The 14,280-nt window shown below is 37.8% G+C and overlaps 1 protein-coding gene across 1 annotated transcript; it reads right to left on the bottom strand.

Moving 5' to 3' along the window:
• Positions 1–1,047: 1,047 nt before the first annotated feature.
• LOC114520984 (translation initiation factor eIF-2B subunit epsilon-like) lies at positions 1,048–14,122 on the bottom strand. Its single transcript, XM_028541363.1, has 21 exons — positions 13,836–14,122; positions 13,086–13,210; positions 12,607–12,709; positions 11,866–11,948; positions 11,718–11,792; positions 11,296–11,395; positions 8,220–8,297; positions 8,068–8,145; positions 7,725–7,810; positions 7,015–7,137; positions 6,565–6,665; positions 5,992–6,097; positions 5,847–5,886; positions 5,650–5,767; positions 5,226–5,330; positions 4,768–4,866; positions 4,357–4,447; positions 3,603–3,720; positions 3,395–3,475; positions 2,788–2,949; positions 1,048–2,060 (listed from the first exon to the last, which is right to left on the bottom strand). Exons 1-21 carry the CDS (start codon positions 13,971–13,973, stop codon positions 2,007–2,009), a joined length of 2,064 nt encoding a protein of 687 aa, XP_028397164.1. The 5' UTR covers positions 13,974–14,122; the 3' UTR covers positions 1,048–2,006.
• Positions 14,123–14,280: the final 158 nt, after the last annotated feature.

The raw sequence follows: 14,280 nt of genomic DNA, 5'->3' as shown, positions 1-14,280 counted from the left end.
TTTTCCGGTTAGAACCAAGTCCTTCTACGCTTGTAAACACACGGTCAATATGAAAAATATCGTATTGAACGCGAATTTTTCGTTTTCTTTATTGACTTTATAAGCATTTTCATGTGAAAATTTGTGGTAATTCATAAATCGTTGTGCGTCACACCCGCTATATTTTACCTATTGATGTTACGCTTCGGATTTCAACTTTTACGCGTGTGCATTTTGTTATATACATTAATGATTCACCGTAGGCGTAGGCCTATCCTTAGCTCAAGTGGAAAACAGGCCTTAGACTTGCTTGTACGTCCCAAGGACACACGGGTAAATTTTTAAACGGAAACGCCGTCATAGAACTGAAATAAACCATTAAATCTTCCTAAACATAATTTTATCAAATTTTACTATTCATTTTAAAATATAGCCAGGTTAGCGAATCAAAATTATATTAAATATTCTGACAGGACAGGATATGTAACAGTCAAGTATGTAAACAGAGCACTAATATATATGAGGGAATGTTTCCGACCATTTCAAGTTACCTCGGAAAGAAATTCTCTTTAATTATTGGTCTCGTGCAAACATCATGCTTGAATTAAGCCGGCTTTAGGGAAGCGCAGAGCAATATCCAGTGTTCCCATGCTTAGCATTGAAAGACTGGTCTACCTTTGGCCTAAATTTAAAGGCCGCCGTTCCTTCTTCAAATTTAATTTAACGCCGGAACAAAACTTAAAGCCCGCCGCACACGAGAGCTATCAGCTGAGCTAACGACTTCGCGACACGCGTGGTCTTTAGCTCAGCTGAGCTCTCTATAATAGCTCACGTGCATGTGCGGCGGGCTTAAAGGCAATAAAGCGTCGTACGAAGTGAAGTATAATTCGTCTGATAAATTGAGACTGTCCAGCTTGAGACTGTTCTTTTGAGTTAATTTGTCAAAACCCATCGACTGTATTAAATGCATGCAAGTGTGCATGCTAATTTAATTTTAAACACATGCACCTCATGTCAAGAAGAGTTATCGCGACTGCTAAAGATATAGGTCAGTTGTTGTCGCACATTTTTATTTTTTAATACTTCTCGGTAACACTAATCTCCCTTTTTATAACAAATAGTATACAGTTTGTATGATGTAGGTTATCTTATCTTGTTAAATGGTGCCGTTAAAAATCATATTGCTTCGGCTATTTTCTGTTTTTTCTATTCTGACGTAGCATTTTTTTAACGAGTTTCAATTCGCCCCTTTCCCTTGAGAACGAAACGCATTCCTTTTTTTTTTGGTAATAATTATGCTTTTCACTTTATTTCTCAAAACGCATTCAATCAGAGCTAACATCAGCCTCGTTCCCAGGCTCTTGGAAGTATTTCGCGGTACAGCACTGAGCGCGCGTTAACGGTCAGAAAATCGTCTCTGCAGAAGCTAAATACCCAGAATTGCCAAATAACAAAAAATTCAAATTATTCTTATTACAAGTTTCAAATTATCTTCAAAGCTCGTTGCAAATTTTCTTTCCTAGATGTCTTCTGCAAATTTCTTCCATGGACGCTGCCCATGCATGCTATAAGCGAAGTAGAGTTTCACCCTAAGAACGTGGAGCATGTTCTCCGCCTCCCCCTAACGTGCGTCTATATACGTGGCCTCAGTGGAGAGGTTAATCAGGAAGTAGCGTAGCGGCACCCGAAAAATCAAATGTAGTATTTTTAACTACCTAAGAAAGACGAAGGCCTTCGAGGACAGTTACTGACGAAGATCAGGTCTTGACGAATGCCCTCTAAACGAAATATTTCATTCAAATTTTCTACCTGCATATACCCGTAGACCGGGGTATATTCCCACCTCTCAATTCAATCATTGTTAAAACGTCAGGATGATGCAGGTAGATCAAAACTGGGATGCTACAATTGAACAAAAATTTCCTTGAGTAAAAGGGGATTTGATCTCTGTGGAAGAAGGAAGGCCATAAATGCGCGAAATGCCCGTGGGTGATTTTTTCGACACCCTCTGAATTTATTGTTAACTCTTAATCGTCCGACTCCTCCTCAGCCTCTTCTAGCCACTTTATGAACCTGGACACCTGAAGAATATGTCAAAACAAAAAAATCACAGAGTACTTAGGAACGAATAGCACGCCAGGAATTCAATGGCGGTGGAAGAAAACAATGGCAGTCTGTCAAGGCAAAAACTATAATACATACTCGATATTTCACAATCTTTTCACATGCACAGAATGTTTTATAAAAAGTACACGGCGTGTGTACGACAAAACTTCACGGTCTACGATTCGACAAAACCAATAGAAAGGGACTAGGAACAGTGTGCAATTCGGCATCAAATTAGCTTCAAAGATGGCAGCCAGTGTTTATCTCTGTCTTAAAAGAGTTCACTGGACATGACAAATATTTTTATATTTCTGGTTTCTCAACTGATTCAAATTCGCAAAAAATAAGATCGACAATGCCGCGGTCTTTTTACGTTTTCGAATTCTTAAAACCTAAGAGATTATATACTCGCCAATAAATCCAACGGCCGATAGGATAGATAGGAAGAGCCTTATTATCTCTAAAGAATATAGTTCAAATGTAGCTATAGCTAGCTTCCTCAGAGGTGTTTTTCTGATTACAATTTGCCAGATGTAAAGATTGCCTGGTCAATTGCCAGTTTGCTCCCAAGTATCACTGGACTACCGAGCAAGGTTTTGAGAACGCATTCCAGAATCCCAACGCACAAATTCCTTAATAACCCACCCTGGATGACAATCTTAATTCTCCGTAAAATTCTTAACAACAATTAAACACACGTGCCTGGTCTCGAATTTTTTTCGGGTTTTCATTCCCAATAGAGTCATCGACAGGAGACTTGAACCAATCAAGTATGACATTCTCGTCGAACACTTCTCGATCGTACATTAAATGTAAGAAGCTCTGAAACGCAGGCGACATTTCTTCGTTTTGAATGAAAAATTCCTGCAAGAGATACCACAGGAGGAAACATTGAAGCAAAGAGAAAATCTCGCAGAAAAAGTTGTGCAAAATGGTGTTTATATACGATTATATATCAAGACCAAATTAATAGATTATAATTTTTCCTTAAGTGTATGTCATTGGGGGAAATAGAGATGACAGTGACGTGAAGGCCTAACAGTGAATTCTTTGTCTGAAGGACTAGTTGACAATTTAAAATCAAATTGGTAAGGTTGCAAAAAATGCAACTGAGGTACTTCGGCAATTATCTACACTACACGATTCTGCGATTCCCTAGCAAGGGTCTCGCCAAGCTGCAGGAAGTTTTTCATATACGAGAATAAAAATCTCCCGCTTGCTGCGGCGACACTGGGTTTTAAGACAATGCTCCTTGCTAAAATTGTAGCTCGAACCATCCAGAACTGAATGGTTAGTAATCTAGACACACCTCTGCCGCTTGAATTCCAATTCTCTGATTTTCACTTTCTTTCATATAATGTGAAAACACCGGATGAAAATGGACCACAGCCTGGAATTTGATCGGGAAGAATTATAAAATTATCGCGTGGTAGAAACGGCGCTTGTATCCCATATATAAATGTGCCATTCTCTGATGCCAAAAACCCCTGTGATTATTGATGCAGAGGCTCATTTACTTTTTTTATATCCTTGAGGACGTCTTGTTGATACGTCGTGTAGTCAGAGAGCAAGCACTCCAAAAAGGTCTTCGTTACTGCGTGATTTAGTTCGTGGAATGTCACGTTGTACGCATATCTGGGGAAGAGAAAAAATCAAGGACATTTCAAACAACAACATGTTCGACCAGCCTAATCAAAAATGCAATATTGCTGGATATACATTTCAACTTGATGACGTTGTGGAATCAGCCTTGGCTTTTTTAAATTTTCATCTAATGCCATGACGCATGCATGGGTTGCGTTGAAATTATGTTAGATCTGCCTTGATTTCATCCAACACTTATGATGCACGATGATAACATTGTTGAATTATCATTTTTGGCTTCGCGTAAACACGATAATATAGGTACAGTTGCATAGGATTTGGTTAAAGCGCTCATTCAACATTAACTCTTCACAATCATCCAACATTGTTCACGCTAACAATTCTTAGCTCCACGTCAATATTGATAGGTATAGTGTTAAGTAATGTTGGATTGGATTTAGTTGGAGTATTTATTTAACATTATTATTAACATGTATCATTTTATTTTTCTATATTTTTTAAAGTTTTGCTGAAGAACTCGCTTATAACAAAGGAAATTAAACCGCTCTGCGCGCAAAATTCAGTCTAGTGAAAGCCCCCTAACTAGGAGAGTTCAGCGCAAAAAAAGTGATAAGAGGATAGGGCCTCAGCACTCAACTGTTAGTGGTACATGCACATGGTACTTACTTTGAGGCGTTGATTTCCAGCACCAAATTATCAGGATTCACCTTATTGGCAATGCCATTACGAACCGTATCCAAAACCTCATTATAAAATACTAAAAAACGAAAATCTTCCACAGTAACCTCTATAATCCTAAAACTGTAGCGACCATCTTCAAATGAACACCGCGGTTTTCATGCAAAGTTAATGCGCGGGAATACCGAGATGGCGGGAAAGATATAAATCTCGGCAGTAGGGAATCTCATGAAAACCGGTAAAAACTTTAAAATCGAACTCGTGCGAAATCGTTTTCATCCCCTTGATTTGCAAATTTACAACTGAGACGAGGCCAATATATAATATAGTTTAAAGACCTGCACGTTTTTCGGTGTTTGAGTACATGCGTCCAAAACGAACATTAGTTAAAACTCTTACATTTTGAATCCTCGGGTGGAGGACTGGCCGTCGGACTTTCTGCAGAGAACGAATCATCACTGCTTTCGCTCTCGTTACTTATATTTTCACTACTTCGACCTAAATAGAAACGCAACGTTTAATTCTCAACACAAACGTCTAAGATAAAGAACCTTGGAGATTATGAAGAAAGAAGCGAAGGCGAATAGTGTTCGTGCTCATGCACGAAAATGTTTCATGAAACAAAACGATTAAATGAAATGGTGGAGGGAGTGAAAGCTATTTACGAGACATCCCAGGTTCACCACGAGAAAGAAGATATATATGCAGTAGTTACTCCTCTTTAAATATTGACCTCCATAGTTATTCGGGGGTTCTCTGCTAACTAGTACAAATAATTGACATACATGATTCCGGACATGCATGAATTTTCCATGCATGCAAAAACTGGATTCTCAACTACTATTGCTAACTCTTACCCCAAAGGTCAATTAACTCCTGTTCGTCTTCGCCGTCAGAATCAATCTCTTTTTTCCAAACATATCCACGACCATCGCTGCCCACATCCTCGGGATTGTACGACTCTACGAAACCAAACAAGTATGTTAGGCCCTGTTTTCATGTTGAGCGCGTTCAGATTTTACTTCCACAACAACTACTGAGCACCGATTCCTTTCGCTGCTGCGATTGGTTAATCTGATAGATGTATCTGCATTTGATTGGTTCACATTACCGCAATGGCAGCGACAGTGGAAGTCAAACCTGAACCTCGTTATTAACCTTTGGTAGACGTGATGCATGATCTCACATGCATTTTTTACCAGGTTGCAGTTAATGGCCTTTGTACGACCGTTAAAACAAATTACTTATACTCAAGAATACATCATACGTCATACGACGCACCTGCGTTAGGTTTTTCCTCTAAGGATAGTTTCTCCATGCCAAAATCATCCTTGTTTTCATCAATTTTCAAAGTTATTTTTATTCCTGAACTTAAGTTTATGTCTGGACCAACAACAACCTTATGAACATAAAATAGGGAATGAAAAGTTTTATTAACGGACAGATAAGCGTTGTTGATAAATGTTGTTCAATCTTACATTAAATGATAGGACGCATCCTTTTTGTGTTGTGACGTTTCTAAGTTGAAAAGAAAAGAATTACTCTAGGAACGCTCTTGGGTGGCTTTTTTTTTCTCTTGAACCTTCGGCATATATCGGACATCAATTTAAAGTCAAAACATACTGTTTAACTACAACATTATCGCAGAGTATAGATTTTGATATGCGGCAGTTGTTTTCAATCTTCACACCATCCCATATGTACGAATCTTCTATTACAACATTATCACCTAAAAAATAGGCATTTTATTATAGCAGGTAGGTGCATAAACCCACACATGGATATTGCATACGTTTCGGCACGTTCGAAGTACATCCGGGGACTAAAATCGACACATCGTGGAAGCAGTTTACTCACAAGAGGTTTGAAACAAAATGGCGAATCACCTCTCACCGCGGTATAATTCGACCAGTGCGTGGAAGTACAATTTGATATATCAAGTTATAGGGATAAGGGAAAGTCGCTTTTGCACATCGGTTCTGCGTGTAACAATGCAAGAACGTTGATAAGTTTGCTTCAAGTTTGTTTGAAATACTAACTCTAGTTCACATACATTTATTTCAAAGAAAAGGGCAAACCAAAATTGAGTTAAGTATACACATGAAATACATCGGATTGAATATTCTGCAAAGCAGATTATATTGTAGATTGTACCCCCCTTATGACTTATGTCTTATTGTTACAGATATTCCTTACCTATTACACACTGTTTTCCAATGACTGAATTTCGTATAACGCTTCCTGTTCCAACACTAGATCCAGACCCAACTACGACGTCTTGCTCTAATATACAATCCCTGGCGGAGACGATAAATTCAAGAATATTATTATTACCTTTGTTATTAGTTGCAAATTGTTTCCTATCTTCTTCGTTGCTTACGGACAATGGATGGTAATTTCTTTACTAAACTGTTAACATGACCCCGGTTACCGAGATTTAACGAAGCGTAAAAGATACTTTGAGGTTTTGAAATGAGAAAATAACATGATCCTGGAAGTTGTGTAATCATCCTAACAATAGCATGTGCTTGTTTCAAAAAGATAGACGCTTTGTTTAACTTCGATATAACCTTAGTCCAGACTACAGAAATAACCACCACCTTTCCACGCCGTTATATTCCTTGTAAGTATCTTTTGTTCGCCTACCTTGCAAAGATCACGCCAGTTCCAAAATACACATTATGTCTATTATACATGTATGTATTATTTGAATGTAAAATACTGTTGTCTGGAACAACTGGATAAGCCCATCGACGGATTATGTCCTTGCTAAAAAATTAAGAAAGCACCGTATAGAATCATCAAACCATACGAGGCATGCATTGGGTGCAAATAACTTGTTAGTCCAAGGTTTATTGCATGCATGTCTGAACTAAAGGTTGTCCGCATGAATCAAACCTTTAGCTGAACTAAAGGTTATATTGCGCCTGGTACATGTATATACGAGTACAATTTAGCTACTGATTTTTATGCCCTATGCAACCTTTCTGTCCCAACAAGAAAATCCATGTACAATTTTATCAATATAGATCGAGGCTCTGATACTTGTGCATGGTCATAGGAATGAGTTTAAGAAAAGCGTCGAGATATTGATAGTAATGTCAGATTCCTAACATTACCATTGAACATATTCTGTTACATGCACAATCAATTTTGACAAAAACAAATCACCGCCATTAACTGTGTTTACATGCTTCGTTTGATATATTGCGATGTCTTTTGGGGTAGTCTAAACCATGACTTTAACCCCATTAATATTTTGAAGGAGTTTTGCGGATAGTTTAAAAAAACAGAAGCGGTCCTGGCCATGCAGTTGATTAACCTAAGAGTTATCATTATAAATTTTTCCACTGTACCTTATTGAATCATACATCTGGATATTCGTTACTCTTGCACCATATTCAACGTCCACAACGTAAGAGTGAATCTTATTTCCCATCACCTATACGATCGATTTGGTAAAAAATTCCACTTGTCAGAGGCATTGGGAACTCCCTTAGAGCGACGCCATTTTGTGAAAGAAAAATGAGCTGGATTTATTTAAATGAAAGTTGTCAAATAAGAATACTAAATAGGATCTAATACGCTTTTCAGTTATTGCAAAAACTGGTGAGCTTAATCTCACTAGAATCAACACAGAAACATTTGGTCGGGGTATGTACAATCATTTTAAACGATAAGTTAATAATAAGACCAGACCTCTTCATTGATGATTATTCCACGAACGAAGTCATCTTTGGTTTGGTAATCAAAATTATCCGTAAATAATTGAGGTACCTGAAAAAGAAATTAGTTCTAGTATGTTTAATTATCAGTTTTTGCATAATTTCAAACTTTTTTTCCACTGTTACCTCTGTCGAGCAGATACTAATGCCACAATCTAGCAGGTCGTATCTGAGCTTAACATCCTTATTTTCTATGAACAATTCCTGAAATAATATGAAAAGAGACACATTTCGTCGGCTATACAGAAGCTCTGTTTTATGACTGTATGAACTGTATGATAATTTCTGGAATAGGGAAAAAGAAATAAATCCCGAATAACGTTAGTTGCAATGGTTGGATGAAACTCTCTGTGTCAAAATTCACATCACAAGTTGGTATATTATGCAAGTGGTCCATCTTGTACATAAATAACATAACACACATGCTTGTTTGCATGGTCATTTTTGGTTATTCAAACACGGTCACAGATGTACAAAATATATTGGCTACACTTCTGATTCTAAAGAATTAAACATAGCATCTAAAATTTTCTAAGCTAGGATTTGTAAACTTTCCAAAAAAAACCGACTAGTTCAATTAAACTATACAAACCAAGCAAAGCCGAGGGCAGGTTTTAAACTAAATTGTTTTTGTAAACACTGCGTTTTTGCGGATATAAAGGCATATGTAGAAGCTTGTCTCCAAATATTTTCGCATGGCGAATGTTTTAAAACTGAGAGTTTCTATCAGATGAAAAATTGAAAATGAGAATGCAAAATTCCTGCTATTTTTATAGACATGCAGAAACTTCGACTGTGTTTAATAGCTTTAACAATGATAGCACTTCTCATTTTGCTCAGCTAGAGAACAATTTTCCTAAGCGCTATCCAGTTTCATCTTCATATCAGTGGGCATATTGTTTTCATAACCGGAAATGACGTGTACTCAATTAGAACGCTAATTGAGTTTGCTTTTGATTAAAAGCGAACGTCATCAGTTAATTAAGTCATTGTATTATTGCGTTTGCGAAATACGGTTCTCTTCGAAATTTTGGGTAAGCTAATTATTGTTGGAAAAATTTAAGAAAATAAAAAATGGGCGCGTGTCTTCGTTGTTTTCGAAAGAATGATGAAGTTGACGAGGCGGTCATTCAAGATGTTGCGGAAGATTCAAATCGGGAAAAAGGTAAAAGCAATAAATATTTGAGAGAACACAGTTGAAAAGCTTCATGAAATGAGCTGTCAAGTATTAATCACACTGATTTTTTGGCTCATTTTCAGGGAAGAAAAAAGTCTCGAAAACTAAAAGGCGGGCAGCAGCTGGAACAAGTGGCGAGTCAGACACGAAAGAAAAACTTTCCGTTGAACCGGAGGCGACGACCACTTGTGACCAAAATGAAAATGTCGAACTTCAAAAACTGTCGGCTGAAAAACTCACGGCAGACGCTGGCAACAAAGACGAGCTAACGAAAAGCAACACCGGTTGCGAGCAGCCAATCCCGATTGAGATCGATGGCCAGGAGCCAATCAAAGATGGCCAGGAGCCAATCAAAGATGGCCAGGAGCCGATCAAAGATGGCGAGGAGCCAACCCCAATCAAGATGGATGGCCAGGAGTTAATCGGGAACAAGACCAGCGACGAGCAATTAAATGTCGAGGCAGCAAAAGCAATAACCTTGCCAACTGATGATGAAGCCAACGACGCACAGTTGCCGGTTAGTGTTGCAGATAGAAACGAAGGCGAAGCTGGACCTTCGAATGCACAAGACGAGGTGGTTTTGCAGAACAAGGAGCCTGCAGAGATTCAACTTGAACAAGAAGTCAAGGCAGACGTCCCCGGCGCTCAAGAAGCAAGCGAGGACGTGAAAATACATGAAGCTGATACACCTGCTAAAGCCCTTCCTGTAGATGCCATCGAAAAATCTGAGGAAGAAGCGAGCGGCGTTGCCATGGAAGCGACAGTTGATGAAGCTAATTCTGACGTCACCAAAGAAGATGACGTCAATGGTGAGATCAATGTTGACGTCAACGAAGTCCAAAGCCAAGACGAGACAACTGAAAGCGAAGTATCAAAGCAGTTGCACGAGAGTTCTAATGACGACCAGAGCGAAGAGGACGACGACGAGGCGGAAATGCCATGGACTGACATGTCATTCTCGCAGCCATTGGTGGCTCAACTCAGTGAAGTAGTCCATATTGGGGTGATAGCTCGCGTACCGGAGATTGAAGTCGCGGCTGAAACAAGCAGCAACGATATCGACGAAACTGGAAACGAAGGCGACAAAAACGACGACGAGCAATCCGAATTACGATCTAGCTTTGAAGATACAACTTAAACGAGAGAGTCAGGCATGGGATGACCAATCGAGCCGGGTCGTTTTTGAACTTTTCATACTTTTACACACTTTATATAATTCTTTTTACTATAAGTTGAGCGGAAAACGGACAGGAATAAAAACATTGCATGGACATTGGAAATAAAAAAAGAAGATGAGGTTATCCTCAATTGTAATGTCATTGTACATATGTAAATATCATTTAATCTACTGCATGCATCTTACTGTATATATTTGAAATCAATAAACAATAAATGAAAAATATTGATTGGTGTCACTTTTCTCGGGGTGGTATAAGAATGGATGATGCGCGCGAGGATTTGCTTTTGTGAATGAATTTTATCATATGCAACAACAAAAAATGCCAAGCCAGACTGTATACAACAGAATCGAAATCATAACAAATGATACTCTGAAACTCTGAAACGCAGGGGCGTAAGAACCGGGAGAGGCAAGACGGCCAACTGCCCCAACTTTAAATATCAAGGAAGAAGTGCCCGTTTGGTTTAATGTAAAGATTCAGGTTTTTGGGGAAAAAATAATGATAAAGAACTATGATACTGGTTTCCATGTACCATTAGAATGTAAGACAGTTTATTTTAACAGTATATACGATAATATGTGTCAACGTTTATTCCGTTATCACTGGGCAAGTCCCCTAGAAGTTATTGGCGCTCTAAATCAAATATGCTTTTTACGTTCGAAGATCAAACATGTAACTTTGAAGTTCAAAGGACGTAACTGAGTATTTTTTGCTTATGTGAAAAAGCTCGCTATGGGGCGACTTTGATAATTCAGGCAAAATTCCCCGGGTTTTTTTCATATTTTCGATACATAAATTACGACAAAAACGTGTCAATTAAATATAGATAAACTATGGAACATACCAAAGGGAGTGAAAACTTGTTTTTCTTGCGAGTCTTCTCCCAATGAAGTATCCTGTTCGAAGTTGACTCGATGGCAAGGAATACATCATCTTCTAAAGATCTTTACAGATTGATAAAAAAACAAATACTATTTCAAAGGGATGAAAGAAAAAGTAGGATCATTAGAGGTAGAATCAGCGACTTTTGTGTCGCTAAGTACAGTATACCACCCCGAGGCAATTTGCAAGCTATAGTTCGTATTTGCGACACTCAATATGTGCCTATCTTTTAATATATATTCGAATCGTGTTTCAAATTTAAGCAGTTTCAAAAAATTAAGTCATGAATGTAGCGATATTAAACACTCTGAAACAGCTAATGGAACTTGTTGATAAGTATCAATGAAACCTCACGGAAATGATAAACATTCTTTAAAACTTCACCTTGTTTTATGGTCAGGAGCAGCCTGCTTATAAATCATTGTCATTATGGATGATTTGCTTTTCTGCCTTCTTTCTCTAAATACATTAAATAATGATATACGAAACCTTTTTTCGAGTTTTCTAATTCAATATTAAAAAACAGGCTCACTTGTGCTCTTTTAAAACCTTATCCAATTTTATGTTCGAAACTAGATCGCCATTAACAAGAATGAAATCCGTCTTGATAAAAGCCTAAAAATATGTATGACACATTGTTGGTTCCGCCGGTTCCGTCATCTTGGGCAGCATAATAAGCCTTTTATTGAACTGATTACTGCATTGCAATCATTGAAACTTTGAAAGTTTTCTAAACTGATTAAGTCACAGGCGAAAATGTGAAGGACCATGGTATTTCATTGCATTCTCTATTTGTTTGCTCAAGTATTTACCCAAATAAGCAGATGGCAAATAGTGAAGAACTGGATAGGCAGGGAAGACAAAATGATTGGACAAAATGCCGGACAAGCAATAAACGGGTGTATAGTGTTTAGTAGTTTCTCCTTGTCCTAAAGTGAGAATTAAGTAAACAAGCGAGAGCTACCTATGAAGGATCTTAAAACACTCTTGTGCCAACTACAGCCTGGTCATATAAGCAGATGCCAAATTTATATGCTCCTTAATCCGAATGAAAGATACTCCAGGGTTGATTGTTTAGCTTCAGTTTTAGAAAAAGATGGTTGTCGGCTTGTCGCTACCTGTGGCTTTGCAAACGTGGGGCTTTGTTTTATTCAACCAATAATTCAAAATGATTTCCTGGATGTTTAACAATGTTATGTGATGATTTTTCTTTGTGAATATAGCCTGGATGCCTGTTTTTAGAATAAGTTGATTTTATTTGAAACTGACCCACCTGCCTGTCAATTTCCCTTAATGCATCTCCCATTGACATGCATCCTTCAGATAATATAGTATGAAATGTGCATGTTGAATGTTTTGCAACCCACTCTGGATCTCTATTATCAAATGTTCAGAATGAAAAAAAAACTATGTTAATTGAAATATATAAACAAGCTGTATTTACTACCACATCAATCTAAAAATGGTCTTCTGGTGCAAAGATGATGGAACTTAATGTAAAACTAACTTAGTTTGTTGTGAATATTTATTTAAGCTAGCTGCTGTGTTCGTCCTAGGGAACCTGAACAATAATTTGCTCAGATGGCTAACCAATGCTATCTAATTCTGCAAATCTAACTACCAGGCAGCCCAGCCTACATAAAACAGGGAATAATTCTCTAATACATTTATGAGTTTAATTCATCTAGCTGTCACACTATTCAATTTAAGATTTTTTCCATGTAAAAATCAATTTTACAATCCTTCACATACTTGATAAAATTGATAATCTGTTTTGCATGGGAGGAGCAAAAGACAAATATTTCTTTGATTCCAGAGCCAATCAAAAAGTCTACTGTATAATCAAGTAGTGTGTAGTTGACCAAAGGGAGTAAGGCCTAAATAAAAATGTAGGTGGTGTTGATTGTGGTTTAAATTATAGTGGTCATGTGCATGACCATCAAGATGTTGGTAAAGACTGCACTGATGGACAGATGATGATTATATAATAATATAAATGATTTTTGTTATGATGGTAAACAATGGTGATCAGCTGATCGAGTAATGGTCACTTCCATGCCTTCTATGTTATTCCTGTGCAATATTAGACATGGTTATGATATATGTATTGCTCTTCACATGCACATGTAGTGATGCCTTTTGCAGTTTGTGATGATATATGATCAAATAGATGGCAATGATCATGATTATCAAATAGATGGCAATGATCATGATGGTAATCATGCATGGTAGTGATGATAATGATGGGATATAGTAGTGATGATAATGATGGGATATAGTAGTGATGATGATGAATTATAATGGATATAGTAGCACTTGATGAATGATGATGATGATGGGAAAATAGTGATGATGATGATGGGATAGTAGACATAGTAGTGATGATGATAATGGGGTAGTTGTCATGATGATAACATAGTAGTGATAATGACCAGATGAAAATGACTGGTATCTATGTAACAAGCCCTATATGCAAATATATTTCCTTCCCGCACTCCATACCCTTGGTTTTTCCAACGTTATAGGCAGAAATCTGAAGTTGAAACTGTCTGCCAGTATAACTGCTTGAAGAACGTCATCTGGTTTCTCCCACGAGGCACTTTGTTGCCCTGATTTCGATTCTTTCTTCTTACTGGGCATATCTGTGGTCCGATCAAAAATACGTATATAATCTTCTTTTACTCCATGCTGCTTATTCTATAACTTTTGGTTTTGTTCGATTCATGATTAAATTAATGTTTCCACTTAATGATATTTCCTATTCCCTGATATTTCCGGATTTAATAGACTACCAACTCTCATGATTTTAGCGAGGAGGGCATACACATATCATTGGCACATATGCGTGCAGGCGAGGGGGCGGAGGGGGGCACAGCCAGGGGACCAAGCATTTCAGCAATGACATTTCAGCCAGTTATTAAAGTAGGGGCCAGCCTGATATGATTCG

The sequence above is a fragment of the Dendronephthya gigantea genome, unplaced genomic scaffold (assembly GCF_004324835.1).
Source record: "Dendronephthya gigantea isolate DGI-Jeju-01 unplaced genomic scaffold, DenGig_1.0 000018F, whole genome shotgun sequence".
NCBI classification, from domain to species: Eukaryota; Metazoa; Cnidaria; class Anthozoa; order Malacalcyonacea; family Nephtheidae; genus Dendronephthya; species Dendronephthya gigantea.
The sequence above is the reverse complement of the archived record's forward strand: the minus strand, read 5'-3'. Positions and strand labels throughout refer to the sequence as shown.

Coding starts and splice junctions, on each gene's coding strand:
- LOC114520984 (XM_028541363.1), bottom strand. CDS start 13,973: ATGCCCAGTAAGAAGAAAGAATCGAAATCAGGGCAACAAAGTGCCTCG. Junction 13,211..13,835: donor TAACGTTGGAAAAACCAAGG/GTATGGAGTGCG, acceptor ATTTTTATTTAG/GCCTTACTCCCTTTGGTCAA. Junction 8,298..11,295: donor ACAAGTTTTCACTCCCTTTG/GTATGTTCCATA, acceptor ATATTATTTCAG/GAATTGTTCATAGAAAATAA.